This window comes from Cydia amplana, chromosome 2 (genome assembly GCF_948474715.1).
Source record: "Cydia amplana chromosome 2, ilCydAmpl1.1, whole genome shotgun sequence".
Taxonomy (NCBI): domain Eukaryota; kingdom Metazoa; phylum Arthropoda; class Insecta; order Lepidoptera; family Tortricidae; genus Cydia; species Cydia amplana.
In genome coordinates, this window is record NC_086070.1 from 15,580,652 (window position 1) to 15,602,387 (window position 21,736).

At 41.4% G+C, this 21,736-nt stretch overlaps 1 protein-coding gene across 1 annotated transcript in view; it reads right to left on the minus strand.

Moving 5' to 3' along the window:
- LOC134658717 (cleavage and polyadenylation specificity factor subunit 1) overlaps positions 1-21,072 on the minus strand; it is a 48,436-nt gene extending 27,364 nt beyond the window's left edge. Inside the window, exons 1-14 of the mRNA XM_063514371.1 lie at positions 20,805-21,072; positions 18,595-18,815; positions 18,302-18,475; positions 17,766-17,929; positions 17,188-17,327; positions 16,453-16,563; positions 15,830-16,011; positions 14,491-14,635; positions 13,514-13,701; positions 12,587-12,788; positions 11,313-11,428; positions 9,733-9,871; positions 6,315-6,454; positions 5,536-5,652 (exon numbers count right to left, since the gene is read on the minus strand). Of these exons, the coding sequence (XP_063370441.1) occupies positions 5,536-5,652; positions 6,315-6,454; positions 9,733-9,871; positions 11,313-11,428; positions 12,587-12,788; positions 13,514-13,701; positions 14,491-14,635; positions 15,830-16,011; positions 16,453-16,563; positions 17,188-17,327; positions 17,766-17,929; positions 18,302-18,475; positions 18,595-18,815; positions 20,805-20,967 (2,202 nt within the window). The 5' untranslated portion in view covers positions 20,968-21,072. The remainder of the gene's footprint in view (positions 1-5,535; positions 5,653-6,314; positions 6,455-9,732; positions 9,872-11,312; positions 11,429-12,586; positions 12,789-13,513; positions 13,702-14,490; positions 14,636-15,829; positions 16,012-16,452; positions 16,564-17,187; positions 17,328-17,765; positions 17,930-18,301; positions 18,476-18,594; positions 18,816-20,804) is intronic.
- Between the last annotated feature and the right edge of the window lie 664 nt (positions 21,073-21,736).

Consider the following 21,736-nt stretch of genomic DNA (forward strand, 5'->3'; position numbering starts at 1 on the left):
TATTAGGTAACTAGCGACCCGCCCCGGCTTCGCACGGGTTAACAAATTATACTCAAACACTCAAATTCTTTATTGCAAATAAGGAAGAGTCCATGCAGTAGTGGATACACAGTATCAGACCAATTTAAACAGAACATGTCAAAAATATGAGTAATAAATAACACATAATTAGTTTATGACGTTACACAGATTAATACAAGACATCAGAAAATTCTACAAATAATAATAATAAGTCTAAAACAATTAAAATTTAAAGTAAATGAGTGTGTTCAAGGTCTATGTTAATCAAATATCTTACCAAAGTATTCGTCCAAGTTATAGAATGGTCTACTTATTAAGTTACCTTCCTCTTGAATCACTCTATCTATTTAAAAAAAAACGCATCAAAATCCGTTGCGTAGTTTTTAAGATCTAAGCATACATACAGACAGACAGGGAAGCGACTTTGTTTTATACTATGTAGTGAAGGAAAAAAGAAAAATTCACCACGACCTTACTACCAAATAAGCTACGAAGCGTGCAAATCTTTAGGTACATATGGCCCTTTCGACATAGGCACGGAAAGTGCTCATTCCCACACTAGTGCGGAAAAGTAGCACCATATGTACTGTAATAGTTATTTTCGATACAAGTGCGAAAAAGAGGAAATTCGAAACGAGTGGCGATAAATTAAAACACGACCGAAGGGAGTGTTTTAAATCGACACGAGTTGCGAATTACCTATTCGCACGTCTATCGAACAACGTTTTACAGTACATATGGCACTTTAAAGTTTCGACATACGAACGAAAAGTGCTATTTTACGCACTAGTGCGGAAAAGTAGCACCATATGTACTGTAAAACATTTGGTAGTATCGCTCGCAGATGTTTCTGCTTGATAAAAATTTGTATAAAAAAGCGGCCAAGTGCGAGTCGGACTCGCCCATGAAGGGTTCCGTATTTAGGCGATTTATGACGTATTAAAAAAAAACTACTTGCTAGATCTCGTTCAAACCAATTTTCGGTGGAAGTTTACATGGTAATGTACATCATATATTTTTTTTAGTTTTATCATTCTCTTATTTTAGAAGTTAGGGGGGGGGGGACACACATTTTACCACTTTGGAAGTGTCTCTCGCGCAAACTATTCAGTTTAGAAAAAAATGATATTAGAAACCTCAATATCATTTTTGAAGACCTATCCATAGATACCCCACACGTATGGGTTTGATGAAAAAAAAAATTTTGAGTTTCAGTTCGAAGTATGGGGAACCCCAAAAATTTATTGTTTTTTTTCTATTTTTGTGTGAAAATCTTAATGCGGTTCACAGAATACATCTACTTACCAAGTTTCAACAGTATAGTTCTTATAGTTTCGGAGAAAAGTGGCTGTGACATACGGACGGACAGACAGACGGACAGACAGACAGACAGACAGACAGACATGACGAATCTATAAGGGTTCCGTTTTTGCCATTTGGCTACGGAACCCTAAAAAGCGATCAAATCAACCGGTAACACCCTATTAGTATGGAAAGTTACCAATCAAAACATTTTTGTAATTGTATGCCGTGTTGTAACTTAACTATGAATATGTGAGTTGTCATTTCATATCCACTAGTTCATTAATTCGTCGACAAGAGTTACTTTCACATTTCGCAATATTCGTAGGGAGGGTTAAAAATAGATGTTCCAATAACTCGGTAGATGGCGCTGTGAGCAAGTTACATATCGCCAACGTTAGTTCATCGTAGAAAGTACTTGTAATTTCAGGGTTACTATGAACCTTTGACAAACGGACGGACTTAGGGTTCCGTACATCATATATTTACCTTTTTTTGGGTAGTCCTTCCATAAGATAGGACTTCATAAATTTGTTACGACATACGAACGAAAAGAGCACCATATGTACTGTAATAGTTATTTTCGATACAAGTGCGAAAAAGAGGAAATTCGAAACGAGTGGCGAAAAATTAAAACACGACCGAAGGGAGTGTTTTAAATCGACACGAGTTGCGAATTACCTATTCGCACGTGTATCGAACAACGTTTTACAGTACATATGGCACTTTAAAGTTTCGACATACGCACGAAAAGTGCTATTTTACGCACTAGTGCGGAAAAGTAGCCCCATATGTACTGTAAAACATTTGGTAGTATCGCTCGCAGATGTTTCTGCTTGATAAAAATTTGTATAAAAAAAGCGATCAAATCAACCGGTAACACCCTATTAGTATGGAAAGTTACCAGTCAAAACATTTTTGTAATTGTATGCCGTGTTGTAACTTAACTATGAATATGTGAGTTGTCATTTCATATCCACTAGTTCATTAATTCGTCGACAAGAGTTACTTTCACATTTCGCAATATTCGTAGGGAGGGTTAAAAATAGATGTTCCAATAACTCGGTAGATGGCGCTGTGAGCAAGTTACATCTCGCCAACGTTAGTTCATCGTAGAAAGTACTTGTAAATTCAGGGTTACTATGAACCTTTGACAGACGGACGGACTTAGGGTTCCGTACCATCATATATTTACCTTTTTTTGGGTAGTCCTTCCATAAGATAGGACTTCATAAATTTGTTACGACATACGAACGAAAAGTGCTATTTTACGCACTAGTGCGTAAAAGTAGCACCATATGTACTGTAATAGTTATTTACAGTACATATGGGGCTACTTTTCCGCACTAGTGCGTAAAATTGCACTTTTCGTGCGTATGTCGAAACTTTAAAGTGCCATATGTACTGTAAAACGTTGTTCGATACACGTGCGAATAGGTAATTCGCAACTCGTGTCGATTTAAAACACTCCCTTCGGTCGTGTTTTAATTTATCGCCACTCGTATCGAATTTCCTCTTTTTCGCACTTGTATCGAAAATAACTATTTCGATACAAGTGCGAAAAAGAGGAAATTCGAAAATAACTATGGTAGTATCGCTCGCAGATGTTTCTGCTTGATAAAAATTTGTATAAAAAAAGCGATCAAATCAACCGGTAACACCCTATTAGTATCGAAAGTTACCAATCAAAACATTTTTGTAATTGTATGCCGTGTTGTAACTTAACTATGAATATGTGAGTTGTCATTTCATATCCACTAGTTCATTAATTCGTCGACAAGAGTTACTTTCACATTTCGCAATATTCGTAGGGAGGGTTAAAAATAGATGTTCCAATAACTCGGTAGATGGCGCTGTGAGCAAGTTACATCTCGCCAACGTTAGTTCATCGTAGAAAGTACTTGTAATTTCAGGGTTACTATAAACCTTTGACAGACGGACGGACTTAGGGTTCCGTACCATCATATATTTACCTTTTTTTGGGTAGTCCTTCCATAATATAGGACTTCATAAATTTGTTAAAGTATGGCAAATAAAAGACTGAACAAAAATGTATGTCAGTCTAAATCGAAATGTTAACACATACATTCACCGCCAGCGATCCGCTCGGCGCACGACGGGTTCTTTGTTTTTAGACGATTTTCACTACAAAGCGGAAATACACGTTATCGGGTACAAGCGTAGCTCGGGTTGGGAGTGATTGCGTTTTACACAGCTACCTGGTTTCCAACCGCGTAAACGGTGGTTTGCTGTCAATTTGTATTGCGCCATGACTCGTGACCAGTCAGGGTGGCCTTAGACCGTCGGAAGCTTGGCCGTTCACCGTGAAGCACGGACTTTGCAGGTTGCCTTTATTTTCTCACCGTGGACCGGGATGTCATGCCCGTATCATGACTGCGGCCGTGCCATGGACGTGTCAGCAAGCTCAATATAAATATGTATTATCAAATGATACATCAAAAAAGTCACTGACGTCTTTGAATTTCGAACAATGAAAAATCAACTTCTGTCTTTTTCTCCTCGACACGGACAAGGCGCACCTAACAATCCAAATTACAAGCGAGCACTTACATACCTATTGAATTATAAATGACCATGTGACTTATTTATAACCGACTTCACAAAAGGAGTAGGTTATCAACTTATCAATTTCTGACGGGTTAATAGTCACTTTAACGACAAGTAACAATCTAATTAGATAAAACAAAACTAAGGTTGCACCAAATAGTCTGTAATAAATCGTAATAGGTACTATAAATTTGGCAATCGAGTATTAACGACAAGTAACAATCTAATTAGATAAAACAAAACTAAGGTTGCACCAAATAGTCTGTAATAAATCGTAATAGGTACTATAAATTTGGCAAAAAGCTGGCAATCGAGTATCCTCGCCGCCATAGTTATGGAAGTGCTCGAAATTTAACCGGAGCTAAGCTAACGTGTAACTAATACCGCGTGACTTAAGGCCGCCCGAGGAACATGCGCCGCTAAGACGTCGCAGCCGCGCGGGCGACCGTCCGCAGCGCACGTTACAAGGAGCGAAGCCAGGCAACGAGCGCGTGACGTCACGAGCTGTTGTAGATCTTCTAACTAGTAGTGATCTATACGGACAGTAGTGGCATCACACTAAAGAACACACCTCCGACAGATATTGCACCGCCACGGTATATATACTCAGTGATCGTAAAAATGTCTAAAGCGCGTTGTAGAACACGGGTAAAATTTTGTATGAAAATTGTATTTTTTTTTAATAATATTAAGTAAAAGCATGTCAAGATTACTAATAAACCTAATCAATTCATCATAATGTAATTTTTGGGTCACAATTTGCGATACATTAGAAGATATTTGAGAAAACTGAGAAAAACATTGTACGCGTTGCTTGTGGCGCCATCTTTTGATGCACCCTGTAAACAAGTGTAGAGCTAGCAAGGTAGATACGGCGAATTGCGGTATAAATCCGCTTCATAGCAAAGGCGCTACTAAGTATAACATTTGAATGTTTACTTATTTATAAAAAAAATTACATCGCATTAAAATTTTGATATTATCTAATATGCTTAAAACTCTTTTTCAGTTGTTTTGCCACTCTAAATTACAACATAGCCGGTTAAAAACTTAAATATGTTAAAAAGATAAATAATATATGTATGTATTATTATTTTTAAGTATAAGGCCATAATAATAATAAATAAGATATGTACCTTATTTTATTTTGTTGAGATCAAGTTGAGATTAAACTTATTCAAAATACTGCGCCATATTGTGACCATACCCCGGGGTTTTGGCTGCAGGAAAGACTTCGTATATTCATAACTTGGTCATTCTACTCCCATTCCCCTGGAATCTCATTCCCCTGGCTATACAAATACAAATACAAGGTCGTAGGTGAAACTTGGCACGAGTTACACAGTCACCAAAAATGAGATGCTAATAAAGCGAAATTTCTTGGGAATTTGCGAATAGGTATGGCCAGGGGAATGAGATTTTTGTAGAACGACCCTACTATGATTACTGTAAAATATTGATCAAACTATGAAACCTACTTTTAAGTACCTAGGTACTTACTTTATGATTTTACAATTTTTACCAACTAATTTTTTGGCTAGTGTAAAACATTGTCGCACCCAAAACCCAGGGGTATACAATTATACATTATGACGGATATATTTTTCAAAGTGATGTTAGTAGAGATATTTGAACCAATCTCACCTGAACGCTATCCAAGTCCGCGGACGTAAACAGCCCGCTGAGATCCCTGTATGGGACCGCTTTGACGAGCGCTGGTCTGTGTGGCACTGGCTGTCTGGTCGGCGCCAGGCGGGCGGACTGTAAACAATAAAAAAAATTGTTAACGCACAGTATATACATTGATATCAAGCAGGACTTTAATTAATGAGAACCGGCGTAAGATTTGCTATATGGGGGTTTTCGGGGGCGAAAAATCGATCTAGATGAGTTTATATATGTTTTCCTAGCAAAGCTCGGTCTCCATTTTATACTAATGTGACAACATTTGTATTGAATCGAGTGAATATGAAGAAGGGATTGAACATCGTTGATATGTCCTGCTGTTGCATACTTAAAGCTTTACGCATAAAGCAGTGTATGTCGCTCTTTCTTGGGCCTGGGGCAAATGAACTCACTGCGTGACTCACGTGAGCTCTCAGGCCGGGCCAAGACTTTGTTTGCCCGGCCTGAGAGCTCACGTTTTAAGTTTTATTCTCGTATTCAATATAAAGATAGTTTTGGAACTTGAATTGTTACGGGCCCTTAGCCATTGAGCACTTACATCGTGTAGCGCCATTCACTATTACGCTTTTGTGCCTCGTCGAAATGTACCTTACCTTACGTTGCGTTGGCCTTGCGTTGTATAATTTTTTTTTCTACTCAGAGATTGACCGCCGCTAAGAACTCAGATTCGAAACCTGTTATTTCAATAAATGTTGTGTAAGAAAGTGATGTGTTTGTCAATTCACAATGAAAGTTACCATGGCCTGGTTGGTGCGGAACTCGCGGAGCGCGAGCACGAGCGCGCGGCCGCAGGTTGACACGACGCACACGTAGGGGTCCGCCGTGGCCGCGTACTGCGCCGTCCACTCCAACTGGAACGACTGCAGTTGAACACCATCTGCAAATATTCAGCGAGTACTTTTAATCAGGGATGTTGCGGATACCGATTTTTTGACATCCGCGGAAGCGGATGCGGATTTTTAAAGGCTCACATCCGCGGGCGCGGATGTCAAGATAGGTACATAAAAAACGTCAAATATTACATTTTAGTAATTTTTATTTCAAAAAACCGGCCAAGTGCGAGTCGGACTCGCGTTCCAAGGGTTCCGGCTCATTTCTAATAGGTTTTTTGGTTAATGACTAAATTACCTGGCAGTCTAGCACTTACGCCGATGCTAAGACGTTCCTGTACCGACCTGTTCCACATCCGCATCCGCATTAAATCCGCATCGATTTTATGCGGATGCGGATGCGGATGTTGAAAATAATGCGGAAGTTCCGCGGTTGCGGATGCGGATATTCGCAATATCCCTGCTTTTAATGACAAGAAACCTGACCGTATTTACTCATATATATAGGTTGCTCTTTCCATGAACGAAAGTGACGCAACTATACGTGACAACAAATGACGAAGTCTTGCGGATCTCAGTCTGCGTTAAAATCACGCGAGAAAATCATATATGAGAGATATTACCTAATAGAAGCTTATGGAGGAACCTGGTCTACAACAGAAGGACATGATGTCACGAACTCACGATCCTCAGCATTGACGGACCGACTGAAGAAGATTACCTAAATTGTTAACGATCCAAATGTTGGTAGTAACATAAAAAAACCATACAAAATTTTGTTAATTTGTGACGTGAGGCATAGAAAACAAATATACCCATTCGACATACAGCCACGATTAAATAAGTCCCATGTGATGAAAATGTGATACGCCAGGTTATGTGTATGTGGGCTGAGGGCACCGTGTACCCACTCTTGATGAGCCGGATGGCCGTGGTGGTGACCTGCACCATGAACTTGTTGTTGCCCAGGTTGCCGGCACCACGGTCCTGTTGTCCACCTCGGTTCGCAACATGCGACAAGCCAGGTTGTGTGTATGTGGGCTGTAGGCACCGTGTACTCACTCTTGATGAGCCGGATGGCCGTGGTGGTGACCTGCACCATGAACTTGTTGTTGCCGAGGTTGCCGGCACCACGGTCCTGTTGTCCACCTCGGTTCGCAACATGCGACAAGCCAGGTTGTGTGTATGTGGGCTGTAGGCACCGTGTACTCACTCTTGATGAGCCGGATGGCCGTGGTGGTGACCTGCACCATGAACTTGTTGTTGCCGAGGTTGCCGGCACCACGGTCCTGTTGTCCACCTCGGTTCGCAACATGCGACAAGCCAGGTTGTGTGTATGTGGGCTGTAGGCACCGTGTACTCACTCTTGATGAGCCGGATGGCCGTGGTGGTGACCTGCACCATGAACTTGTTGTTGCCCAGGTTGCCGGCACCACGGTCCTGTTGTCCACCTCGGTTCGCAACATGCGACAAGCCAGGTTGTGTGTATGTGGGCTGTAGGCACCGTGTACTCACTCTTGATGAGCCGGATGGCCGTGGTGGTGACCTGCACCATGAACTTGTTGTTGCCGAGGTTGCCGGCACCACGGTCCTGTTGTCCACCTCGGTTCGCAACATGCGACAAGCCAGGTTGTGTGTATGTGGGCTGTAGGCACCGTGTACTCACTCTTGATGAGCCGGATGGCCGTGGTGGTGACCTGCACCATGAACTTGTTGTTGCCGAGGTTGCCGGCACCACGGTCCTGTTGTCCACCTCGGTTCGCAACATGCGACAAGCCAGGTTGTGTGTATGTGGGCTGTAGGCACCGTGTACTCACTCTTGATGAGCCGGATGGCCGTGGTGGTGACCTGCACCATGAACTTGTTGTTGCCGAGGTTGCCGGCACCACGGTCCTGTTGTCCACCTCGGTTCGCAACATGTGACAAGCCAGTTTGTGTATGTGGGGTGTAGGCACCGTGTACTCACTCTTGATGAGCCGGATGGCCGTGGTGGTGACCTGCACCATGAACTTGTTGTTGCTGGTTGCCGAGGTTGCCATCGACCAATGCCCTGTTGTCCACCTCGGTTCGCAACATGTTACAAGCCAGGTTGTGTATGAGGGCAGAAGGCACCGTGTACTCACTCTTGATGAGCCGGATGGCCGTGGTGGTGACCTGCACCATGAACTTGTTGTTGCCGAGGTTGCCGGCGAACACGGTCCTGTTGTCCACCTCGGTTCGCAACATGTGACAAGCCAGGTTGTGTATGTGGGCTGTAGGCACCGTGTGCTCACTCTTGATGAGCCGGATGGCCGTGGTGGTGACCTGCACCATGAACTTGTTGTTGCCGAGGTTGCCGGCACCACGGTCCTGTTGTCCACCTCGGTTCGCAACATGTGACAAGCCAGTTTGTGTACGTGGGCAGAAGGCACCGTGTACTCACTCTTGATGAGCCGGATGGCCGTGGTGGTGACCTGCACCATGAACTTGTTGTTGCCGAGGTTGCCAGCACCACGGTCCTGTTGTCCGCCTCGGTTCGCAACATGCGACAAGCCAGGTTATGTATGTGGGCTGAAGGCACCGTGTACTCACTCTTTATGAGCCGGATGGCCGTGGTGGTGACCTGCACCATGAACTTGTTGTTGCCGAGGTTGCCGGCACCACGGTCCTGTTGTCCGCCTCGGTTCGCAACATGCGACAAGCCAGGTTGTGTGTATGTGGGCTGTAGGCACCGTGTACTCACTCTTGATGAGCCGGATGGCCGTGGTGGTGACCTGCACCATGAACTTGTTGTTGCCGAGGTTGCCGGCACCACGGTCCTGTTGTCCACCTCGGTTCGCAACATGTGACAAGCCAGTTTGTGTATGTGGGCTGTAGGCACCGTGTACTCACTCTTGATGAGCCGGATGGCCGTGGTGGTGACCTGCACCATGAACTTGTTGTTGCCGAGGTTGCCGGCACCACGGTCCTGTTGTCCACCTCGGTTCGCAACATGTGACAAGCCAGGTTGTGTGTATGTGGGCTGTAGGCACCGTGTACTCACTCTTGATGAGCCGGATGGCCGTGGTGGTGACCTGCACCATGAACTTGTTGTTGCCGAGGTTGCCGGCACCACGGTCCTGTTGTCCGCCTCGGTTCGCAACATGCGACAAGCCAGGTTGTGTGTATGTGGGCTGTAGGCACCGTGTACTCACTCTTGATGAGCCGGATGGCCGTGGTGGTGACCTGCACCATGAACTTGTTGTTGCCGAGGTTGCCGGCGAACACGGTCCTGTTGTCCACCTCGGTTTGCAACATGCGACAAGCCAGGTTATGTGTATGTGGGCTGTAGGCACCGTGTACTCACTCTTGATGAGCCGGATGGCCGTGGTGGTGACCTGCACCATGAACTTGTTGTTGCCGAGGTTGCCGGCGAACACGGTCGGCGCGCCCGTCATGAACCCGCTGTTGTCCACCTCGTTGATCTCCTGTCCGGTTTGTAGGATCTGAAGAAAGCGTAATTAATATATTCTTCATTTGTTTTATAATTTGTTAACTCATTGATAATTTCTAGATAGAATCATTCAATTTCAATTTCTGTGAATGTAACAAATACCGCTTTACCTTCGTAATAAAAAAATGGTGAGTGTTGTGGAACACTCGGTTGGAACGAAGTTAAGAAAGGCTGGTGACGTGTTCATGTTCATGCTCATGATATGTTATGTTATGTTGTTTTCCGTGTCCGTGTCCGTCATCCTCATCCTCATTTTCATTCTCATTAGTCTCTTATATATTTCGCAATACATTGAAATCTGGATAATTGAAATCTCAAGGGACCGGCAATTTTTTGTCAATTAACCAGGTTTTTCATTTAAGCAGGTCGTGCCAATTAACGAGGTTCAAAAAATCGTTGTGTCAATCATAGAGGTTCAGAGGATTACTGAGGTTGCATTCTAACAAATTGGTTTTATGGAGGTGCAAATCTAGACTGAGCATAGTAACGCTACCCCCTCTGCCACTATATACGGTAGTTTTACTCCATCTTCGAGTCAGTGTCAGAATCCCGTGCCGTGATTGGTCCGTATCTTTGAACGGACCAATCACGGCAAGGGATTCGCTCACCTCGTCCCCCCGCACCACCGTATTTTTGTCAGCATCGGTTTCATGAAATAATTGCTCTAAACTCCGTCTACAGAATTCCTAATCTATGGGTGCAAATAACCATCATTGAAAGAAGATTTACAATCACCGCCCTCAAGTCCATAAAAAAAAAAAAATTAAATAAAATTACAACCTTAGGTTCTGCTCTACGCCTAGCTCCCATCCGCCAACCGTCCGATAAGGAACTTCTTTCCAAAAATAGTATTGGATGCAAAAGTTTCCTCGTCAAAGTATCAAAAAAGCGGCCAAGTGCGAGTCGGACTCGCCCATGAAGGGTTCCGTATTTAGGCGATTTATGACGTATAAAAAAAAACTACTTACTAGATCTCGTTCAAACCAATTTTCGGTGGAAGTTTACATGGTAATGTACATCATATATTTTTTTTAGTTTTATCATTCTCTTATTTTAGAAGTTACAGGGGGGGGGGGATATTAGAAACCTCAATATCATTTTTGAAGACCTATCCATAGATACCCCACACGTATGGGTTTGATGAAAAAAAAATTTTTGAGTTTCAGTTCGAAGTATGGGGAACCCCAAAAATTTATTGTTTTTTTTTTCTATTTTTGTGGGAAAATCTTAATGCGGTTTACAGAATACATCTACTTACCAAGTTTCAACAGTATAGTTCTTATAGTTTCGGAGAAAAGTGGCTGTGACATACGGACGGACAGACAGACGGACAGACAGACAGACAGACATGACGAATCTATAAGGGTTCCGTTTTTTGCCATTTGGCTACGGAACCCTAAAAATGGGGAATGTTGTATGTAATGGTATCTCACCATGCTGGAGTCCTCCTGCGTGAGTATCATGTACGCGTGCGAGCCCTCCATGTCCCGGTGCGCGTCGCGGCTCATCTCCGCCGGTTCCCCCATCACCGTCCACATGTCTATGCAGCCTGGAACAGTCGGGTTTACCATAAGTGTAAGGCCTGAGTGTTTAGTTTAGTTTAGTTTAGTTTATTTATCTCAATATACAATTTTCATACATGTAAAATATACATACATTTCAGCTTGTACTACTTGTCGTATGATGATCGTTTTTTTTTTTTTAGAATAATAATAAGAATAGAACTGAATATCAACATATAAAGTTAAATAAAATTAGTACATACAAATCAAAACAAAGCAAATAGAATTAAATTAAAAACGTCAAAATGTCACTATAGTAAAAAATTAGTGGACGCTCGAAGCGGAGCGTTCGGCGGGGCGTGCAGCGTGGCGTCGGGCTCACAAGTAATTTGAGCAGCGTGCACTAAGGCCGCTCCTACACGCTTGCATTTGTTTAACATGCACGCCGCACGCCCCGCCCCGCTGCACGCCCAACTCGAGCGTCCACTCAGGCCTTACACTAAGTCTAATGGGGTTATTCATAAACGGGTGCTGATCGTCGTTTGTCCCTATCCTTTGGTACTGGGCCCAAAAGTATTTAACAAATTGCCCATAGACATTACTTTGATAGAATCGTCGAACTCATTTACGCGGGAATTAAAAAAATGGCTCCTCTCCCACGCTTTTTATAGCCTGAATGAATTCTACAATTTATTATTATGATTCAATTTACATTCAACATAACATTTAATGTATCAAATTTAATTTTATTTAAGTATATAATGCGTACTATTGTAAAATTAACTGACATATTTAACTATTTGACACTAACCGAAACTGTAATAATAATCTAATCTGTAACTATAAACCGTAGTAATCTATCTTATGTAAATAAAATTGTGACGTGTCATATGTAAGTGTTTTAATAAGTGTTTTTGTATTTTATTTTTATATCCATATTATAAAATAACCTAACTTAAGCTTGAATACAAATAAAAAGAATTATAAATAAATGAGTATGAGTATCTGTCGTTACGTCAAAGAGAGGGAGAAACGACGATCATCAGCTGATTAACTTAGCAGACGTTTATGAATAAAGGGGGTAAATCTATGATGATGGATAGTAAGCGTACGGCTTGACTGATCCCAAGCAATTTAATATGATACGCAACTGCTGTATAAAAGGTGCAAGTTTCTTTAACTTTACCCGTTTGTAAATACATTACCCGGTAAATTAAAAGCGGTGATGAGCTGCGGCCGCACGCTGCGCTGCAGTACAGTCAGCGCGCCGTTCTTGCCGCGGCCGCTGCAGGCCACCAGCTCCACCGCGGGCATCTCCGCCGTCCGACTGTACTCCTCGGAGAGTAGCTGCGGCTCGCCCATGGACACATCGCCGATCGGACAGATGTTGAGGAGTGAGTCGCATACCTGGGAACCATTCGATAACATCATTAGGTCACGTTCGTTAAATGTTCATACTTTCCATACTAGAGAGGGCCAGTTGGCCTTAGATCAGTGGTTCCTAACCTGGGGGTAATTACCCCCGTGGGGGTAAAACTGGTATTTTACGGGGGTAATAAGCTAACCTAATATAACAATACAACAAACGTACACGTTTTATTTTTTATTATCATTACCGGTTCCCTAGGTAGTCATAGGGGTGACCGGACTGAAAAGGTTAGGAACCACTGCCTTAGATGATCTGCGGCAAACAGCAAGTGAAAAGTGAACTATGAAATTACTAATACATAACATTTTGCGAACGATTTAACAGGCCGTGCGGTGCAACCGACATATTTTTTTTTCTATAAATGTTATCAAAAGTTAAATCCAGAGCTCAACTTTAATACTTGAATCCCTAACGTAGAACGCACTGAGGCGGCAGTTGTGCCCGATAATTAAGAACGATATTTTATTCAATAACTGCCTACAATATACTTATGACTTACCAAAATTGTCAATGTTGTACGAAATCATCAAGGGCGTTTATCCAATTTAAAACTACACTTAACTTACTCAAGTTAAGCCATGTATGTATGGGAAAAAATCTTGTTCCTATTTATCGGGCCATGACTGGATTTTACTTTTACCGTGAAGCAACTCAACATTGCATACTCCTAATATGACCTGAAAAACCAACCACATTCACGTACCTCAAACACATAGCTGGTCAGCTGAGTAGACGTCCTAATGTCGCTACCGTACACTTCCAACTCGTCTTTGTCGCTAATCTCGATGACATTAGTGGCAATGCAGTCAGACAGACTGTCCAGGCGACGTTTTTTCGCCGCGGGATCATTGTCTTTATCTTTTTGTTGGGTTTGATTTTCATATTCTTGCTCTGTAATATAATAAAAAAAATACATTTACAAACCCCTGACTAAGGTTTGCACGACGGATCCGAAATGTATGGGAAGATCCGCGGATCCGGATAATTTCATAAATTCCGGGACCGGATCGCAAACCCTACCCCCACATACTATTTTGATATTTGAATAAATAAATTGTGAAACCTGATTATTTAGATGGCAAATTTTGTGTACAGATGTAGCGAACTATCTTTTGCCATCGTATTTTCTCGGAAACGTTGGTGTTGTCATGCTACTTTAGCCTCTAGCCGCCCATACGTCAAACCTTGCCAAGCAAAATGAAAGTTTATTTTGTAAACACAAAGTTCAAATTAGAATGGAACAGGAGACCTTTTTATAGGTCTCTGGGCGGCTAGAGGTTAGTCAACCTCAGTACTTTTTGTACTGAGACTGACTGAAATAGCATAACACGTTCGTGCGTTTCCGTAAAAATACGATGGTAAAGGATTATTCGCTACATCTGTAAGCATAGACTAGGAATCCTCTAGACTGAATTTAGAGCAATTATTTCATGAAACCGATGCTGCCAAAAATACGGGGGTGCGGGGGGACGAGATGAGCGAATCCCGTGCCGTGATTGGTCCGTTCAAAGACACGGACCAATCACGGCACGGGATTGACTCGAAGATGGAGTAAAATTACCGTATGAGTGGCAGAGGGGGTAGCGTTACTATGCTCAGTCTAGAGGATGTCTTGTCTGTGTCTGTAAGTAATTTTCTACACAAGTAACATTGCGTTTGCAATACAGACGATTCACATACCATTCTCAATAGTCAAATCGACGGTGGCTTCCAAGGGTTTGTCCACAGAGAACAACATTCGATTCTCTCTCTCTGTCACTCTCAGTAACAGCGAATTACCGAGCCGTGAGCCGAGAAACAGGAAGTCTTCCTCTATTACACACATCTGAAACCAATACAATAATATAGCTGGTCAACCAAATCTTGTCAGTAAAGAAAGGCGCGAAATTTAAATTTTCTATGGGACGATATCCCTTCGCGCCTACATTTTTCAAATTTCCCGCCTTTTTCTACTGTCAAGATTTGGTTGACCAAGTATAACTATATTGGCGGCTTCTGCAAACGTTGGTATTGTCTAAGATAACTATGCACCGGCTTTAAAGTGAGATAGTATGGAATTGTCATTATAAACGTCATATTTTCATAGTAATTTGACTTTTAGGGTGACATTACCACATTTTTTCACTGCAAATCGACTAAACTGCATCTGTGCAGAGTTAGCTTGGTCCGACTCTATCCTATTGTAACTTCAGAAATATTAAATACAAAATTAAATAACAATCAGACAGCCGGTATTTTAACACGCTTTTATTAGGTCGACCTGTATGTAACTATGTAATGGAATCTTGCAAGTTAAATTTGATCCACTTCCCGGTTTCCGATTGAGCTGAAACTTTGCATACACATGTAAGTCGGGTGACAATGCAATATTATGGCACCATCGAGCTGATCTGATGATGGAGACGGGAGGCGGCCATAGGAACTCTGCAATAAAACAACGCAACCTAATTGTGTTAGGGTTTTTTAGAATTGTCTCGATGAGTATCAGTTGTCTGTCGTAAGAAAAGTACAGTCAGCGATAAAAGCTTGTACCAAAAATGACATTTTTGCCAAAAACTTATTTATAGATGGTCAACCAAATCTTGTCAGTAAAAAAAAGACGCGAATTTCAAATTTTCTATGGGACGATATACCTTCGCGCCTACATTTTTCAAATTAGCCGCCTTTTTCTACTGACAAGATTTGGTTGACCCAGTACACTGACAATCCAACCTCTAGACTGAGCTTAGGCCAATTCTTTCATGAAACCGATGCTGCCAAAAATACGGGGGTGCGGGGGGACGAGGTGAGCGAATCCCGTGCCGTGATTGGTCCGTTCAAAGACACGGACCAATCACGGCACGGTATTGACTCGAAGATGGAGTAACGCTACCGTATGTGTGGCAGACGGGGTAGCGCGACTATGCTATGTCTTGGCTTGGTCCGACTCTATCCTATTGTAACTTCAGAAAGGTCAAATACGAAATTAAATAACACTCAGACAGCCGGTCTCTTTTTATGTAGAAACTCATATACGCACAGTCGTAGTAAGCACGGAGGCCGCTGCACGGTCGAGATGCGCGCTACGCACGCTGCGCACCGAGTCCGCCAGCAGTGTCAGCACGTACAGTTGACCACCCTTCAGCGACAGCGCCAACCGGCCCTCGCCTAGCGGGGCCACGCAGGCCCCGTCTAGCGTGATACACACGCCTTCTTGAATTCCTATAAAAAAATACATTACGATGGTTACATAAATACTATCAAAGTCAAGAGAGAGTATTTAATGGAATACCTCTCAAAACCCTCAAAAAAGACATAACATCTGATTATGGCTAAAACAGCCGATTGCAGATAAAAAGAGAAAAAAAAAAGATGGTTGAAGTTCCATTGTTCTAACATCTAATATTATGACAATGACACATTATTGCCCCAAAAATCTGGAATTCCTTATATCAAATTGGACTTAGTAATGGGCGTTGAAGGACCGTCACAATAGGTCAAGCTTGTTCGAAATAGCACATTAAAAGCTTACAATGCAAGAAAAATAAAGAAAACATAGTTTCAGCCGTAAAATGATGTACGCAGATTACATGAAATACAACTACCCACCAACCATACCAGAAACTTTCATATATTTGCGGAGTAGAGATGATTGATACTTACTGAGAGGAAAGTTAGTTGTGTGCGTGGCAACACTGTTAAGAGACACGCCGTACGGCGGCACTGATTGGTTGAGGTAGATCAGGGAGTTCACAGCCATTATCAAACAACCACCTGAAATTCGAAAAAGCAATCCGCAAAAACAAATTTAAAAATTACCACAAAAAGTAATAGTGCGAAGATAATGAATGATGAATGGTTGAAATCTTCTCTCCATCCTTATTTTACTTCTCTGTATAAAAAGTAAAATAAGGATGGAGATAAGACTTATAAAAGGACACTGACAGACCGTCAAATGTCTATAGACATATACACGACTCGACGTGTAGTACCTCTACCCAGTTCTGTTCTTTGTTGTCTCTCTTCATACAATTAATAAAGAAAATTGTGTTTTCATAATCATCATCATCTTATATTTAAGATCTCAACTCATTTGTTGACGCCGAATCCGAGAAATCGATAGGAAAATCAGCGTGACATCAACACCCTTATGGGCCTTACGTACACCCGAAGAACGAGGTCTTCAAGAGACGTGTCAACCGTCGTGCGTGCTGAAAGGCCTTACATGAAGGCCGTCAAAACCAGGGCTTGAATAGACTAGTATATTAGTTATACTTAGATTAAATAGTTATTAATGTTGCCACGCCCTAGTAGGGTCCATGAATGTACTAACTAACATAAGAACACCTTGTAATACCATGGTTGCAATAAAGAATTATGATTATGATTATGACTTACCCAGTGGGCGCTGAATGGGCACGGCGCGCAGACAGTCAAAGGGCAACCCGGACGTCGCCCAAATCACGGGGTGCACGCGCGCGCTCATGTTCAAACTCACCCCCGCCATGGCGCAGGTGTCGTTGCGGACTGCTGTACGACTGTGGATGTTCAAACAGGGTGGTAAATACACATTTTTAATGTTCAAGAATAACATTGAAATAAGTATTGTTTTAGGTACTTTGTCTATATACAAAATCTTAGTGCCTGGTCATGAGAAAACGTCAAATTTTATACATATTAACAGTAGATGCTTGACGATTACGAGACTTACCTTGCGATAGTTAGTGTGATCTCTTATTGTAATCATACGGTGCATAAAAGAGAAAAAGTGTAAAAGTAGCCTTGGCAGGGTCGCCACGAAAGGTCGGATGTTCACATATTGATACATTGAGCTTTAGTTATGATCTGCGTTTAATACTAGACGAGAAACGCCCTATAAACAGCGTACATTTCAATCACATTTGCTTTCGTTAAACATCATCCTAAAACCTTACTGTACTGCAAGATTTACGAAATTATCTAAAAAGTATACTCACCCAGCAAAAGTCCTCACAGGTTCATACAACAACAGTAGTGTAGGTTCATAGTAACCATGCAAGAACTGTATGTCCAGTATGTTGTCAATCTTCTCGTCCAGGTCTTTTAGGACTATTACGTAAGACGCCAGTGTTGGTGCCCGGACTACAGGGGTTGTTGGTGCCTGTGACATGAAAACATTAATTAACACTACAGCTCTGTCTGCATGGCATTTGGTCTGTTCACTGTTAGTTCCTTCCCTCAAGGTAAGGTTTTAATTGGCCTATATTCCAAGAAATGTAAACTTCAAATTTCATAAAAATTGGTTCAATAGTTTAGTCATAAAAATGTAAACAGACAGAGCTCTGTCTGTTCACATAACATCATAACTGTTGTAGCTACATAATTTAACTACATTTAAAGCCATGGTATTTTTATACCAAAAGCTTTTAAGTATTTTTCCGTGTGGTTGTTTGTGGTTAATAAAATAGATTAAAAGCAGAAAAGTGGTAAGGTGGCCTACCTAAAGCACTCTACAAAAGTCATAGATACTTACATTCTTCTTCAAGTCAGCAAGTGGCTTGGCTTCCAAAGGGTCACCTTCCTCCGAAGTGACATCCTTCCGAAATGGCAGTACTGCCAGCTTTTTGCCATACAGTAGCATGACAGCGCATCTGCCCTCTGGATCTACTCGGATCCAGGGGATATGTGGGTGAGTTGTCCAACCATTCTGCATTTTTTACAATAATAAATATGAATTTGTACAGTAAGTCCCTTAAGGATTTAATATACTTATTTATTCAAAATCAAATGGGTCAATCTTATCACACATAAGCAAATATGGCCTACCTTCATATCTTCTTCCTCAAAATAGTGCATGCTCAGGGTAATCAAGTTATTAGTCTGAGGATCATACTGCAAAACCGATAGCTTAGCCTCCCTGAAAGATACAAGCAGTAAATCCCGTCCAGAGCTGGGGTTTTTTACTGAGGCCAAAGACATCACATTTCCCCACAGTGTGTACGTTGCAAGACATTCTAGCTTCATTTTTGGGGGTATTGGCTGGCCAGCTGTAAAAATGGTATGAATTTTAGTCTTAATATGTATGCTGGATCCTTTTTTTAATGGTTATCTAGTTATAGTACTATTAATCATTATATTCATTGAGGTCTATCAGGTCTTAAAGAACCATTAATGAACTATTCCACACAAGGTTCAAAAAATTTACCTATAACTATAATAGGACCACCAACAGGAGCACCAAGTGACAGTTAACTTTTTTGAACTAAATTATGGATTTAAAAATAATTGAAGGTATGTTTACAAAAACAACATAACTGCTTAGAGCGGTTGACACTTTTTTAAGAACATTGTTAACCAACCAGTGTAGTCAGTTATGTTGTTTTTGTAAACATCCCTTCAATTGTTCTGTATGTAACATAATAACTTCTGTACACTAGAGACATAGGTACAAGTTTGCAAATAAAGTATCCAATTTATTAAACCAATTTATTACAAATCGTATAGTAAATGCTTGGAACAAATTACCCTCTGAAGTTGTGAACTCTACAAGTGTGAATCAATTTAAAAATAGACTCGACAAACTAGACAAACTATCAAAACAGTGAAATCGTGCTAAGTGAACTATGATTTAGACGCACCAGCATCAGCTGCCTGTCTAAAATGAAATAATAATAATAATAATAATTTCCATGTACCATTGTTTATTTAAATGTAAAAAAGCCTTAGTAGGTATAACCACAGACAATCCAACCTCTAGACATAGTATAGTCACGCTACCCCCTCTGCCACACATACGGTAGCGTTACTCCATCTTCGAGTCAATTCCGTGCCGTGATTGGTCCGTGTCTTTGAACGGACCAATCACGGCACGGGATTCGCTCACCTCGTCCCCCCGCACCCCCGTATTTTTGGCAGCAACGGTTTCATGAAAGAATTGGCCTAAGCTCAGTCTAGAGGTTGGATTGTCAGTGGGTATAACTGAATAGAATACTATAGAGTATGTCCTTCTATTAGATTATGATCCCTAATAGTACAGCAGGCTTTTGCTTTAAATTAACGCTAGTAGACTTAAGCGATGATGATACTTTATTTAATATTAAGCATGAAATACAATAGTGGCAGAAATTTGGTTGGACTGTAGCAAACGGGGGGGGCTGGGACTTAAGATTTTTTTTTGACAAAGTGGTGTCATTATGACACTATTTTTAAATGATTGTAATGTGTATATCACGTCAAAATAAGCATCTTTTATTGGAAAAACTTTTCTCTAAAATAAAATGGCCGAGTTAGACGCCTCCAAAGATTGATGTTTTTAAAGGGAGCTGGGACTTGTAAAATTGTATTATTATAAAAAGCGGCCAAGTGCGAGTCGGACTCGCCCATGAAGGGTTCCGTATTTAGGCGATTTATGACGTATAAAAAAAAAACTACTTACTAGATCTCGCTCAAACCAATTTTTGGTGGAAGTTTACATGGTAATCTACATCATATATTTTTTTTAGTTTTATCATTCTCTTATTTTAGAAGTTACAGGGGGGGGGACACACATTTTACCACTTTGGAAGTGTCTCTCGCGCAAACTATTCAGTTTAGAAAAAAATGATATTAGAAACCTCAATATCATTTTTGAAGACCTATCCATAGATACCCCACACGTATGGGTTTGATGAAAAAAAAATTTTTGAGTTTCAGTTCGAAGTATGGGGAACCCCAAAAATTTATTGTTTTTTTTCTATTTTTGTGTGAAAATCTTAATGCGGTTCACAGAATACATCTACTTACCAAGTTTCAACAGTATAGTTCTTATAGTTTCGGAGAAAAGTGGCTGTGACATACGGACGGACAGACAGACGGACAGATGGACAGACAGACAGACAGACATGACGAATCTATAAGGGTTCCGTTTTTTGCCATTTGGCTACGGAACCCTAAAAACGTCGGTTCTGGCGCTTCGCCGGCCGCTGCCGCCCCAGTCCCAGCCCCCCCTTTCGTACAGTCTGACCAGAAATTTGTCCGCGAAAGGTAAAAACTCTTACCGGCGTTAACCTCCCTGCTAGGTCCTTCTGGTAGCAACCTGAAGACTTTGATAATGTTAGCGCCCGCCGTAACCAAACAGGTCTCATCATTGTTGAAGAAACAACAGCTGACGGCATGTTCTATCCCCGTGGCAGGATGCGTTTGTCGGCAAATAGAAAACATTTTTGCTGTAGAGTCTCGTTATAGGTTATGTTTGGAAGAGATAGCACTTTGTTTGCTCTTAAATAAACATTTCAAATTACACATAGAAGTTAGTTTGATATTTGTAAAGACACCTAATATTTCACATAACTTATTAAATTACACGTAAAGAACTTATAGCGTTGCATTTGTTATGAATTCGTACCGTACATTCGTAGACGCTACACTCAACTCAAGATTAAATTGGCAGAAGCAGAAATCAAACGCTTACTTCAATTAACAGCCATCCATTAATGTAAACTAAAATAACTCGTATATCAATGGAATAGGAGCGTTATCATCTTCAATCTATCAGTAAAATAGTGTAACTAGAGCGTTCATAGCAACATAGCATACAATCATTTTGCTTGACAGTTAAATATAAATGTTGCCAGAAAAAATACGATTTTTACCCGACTGATGCAAAAGGGAGGGTAAATATAGCCGGTCAAACTTTGTTTAGTAGAAATAGGCGCGAAATTTAAATTTTCTATGGGACGATAAGCCCCCATTCTCACGGGCGCTTTTACAACGCGCGTTAAAAAAGCGTTTGAATGACACAAATGGATACATGTGTATTTATCAAAGAATATAATGTATTTATTCACACGACAGCGGTGGCGCTTTTCATCAAACGTTGTTGGATTTTCGACTTTAAGCCTTGGTCGTTAAATCGAATTTAGAGTGCGGACAGATTCAAGCGCTTTTCTAACGCGCGTTGAAAAAGCTCTCGTGAAATGGGGGCTAACCA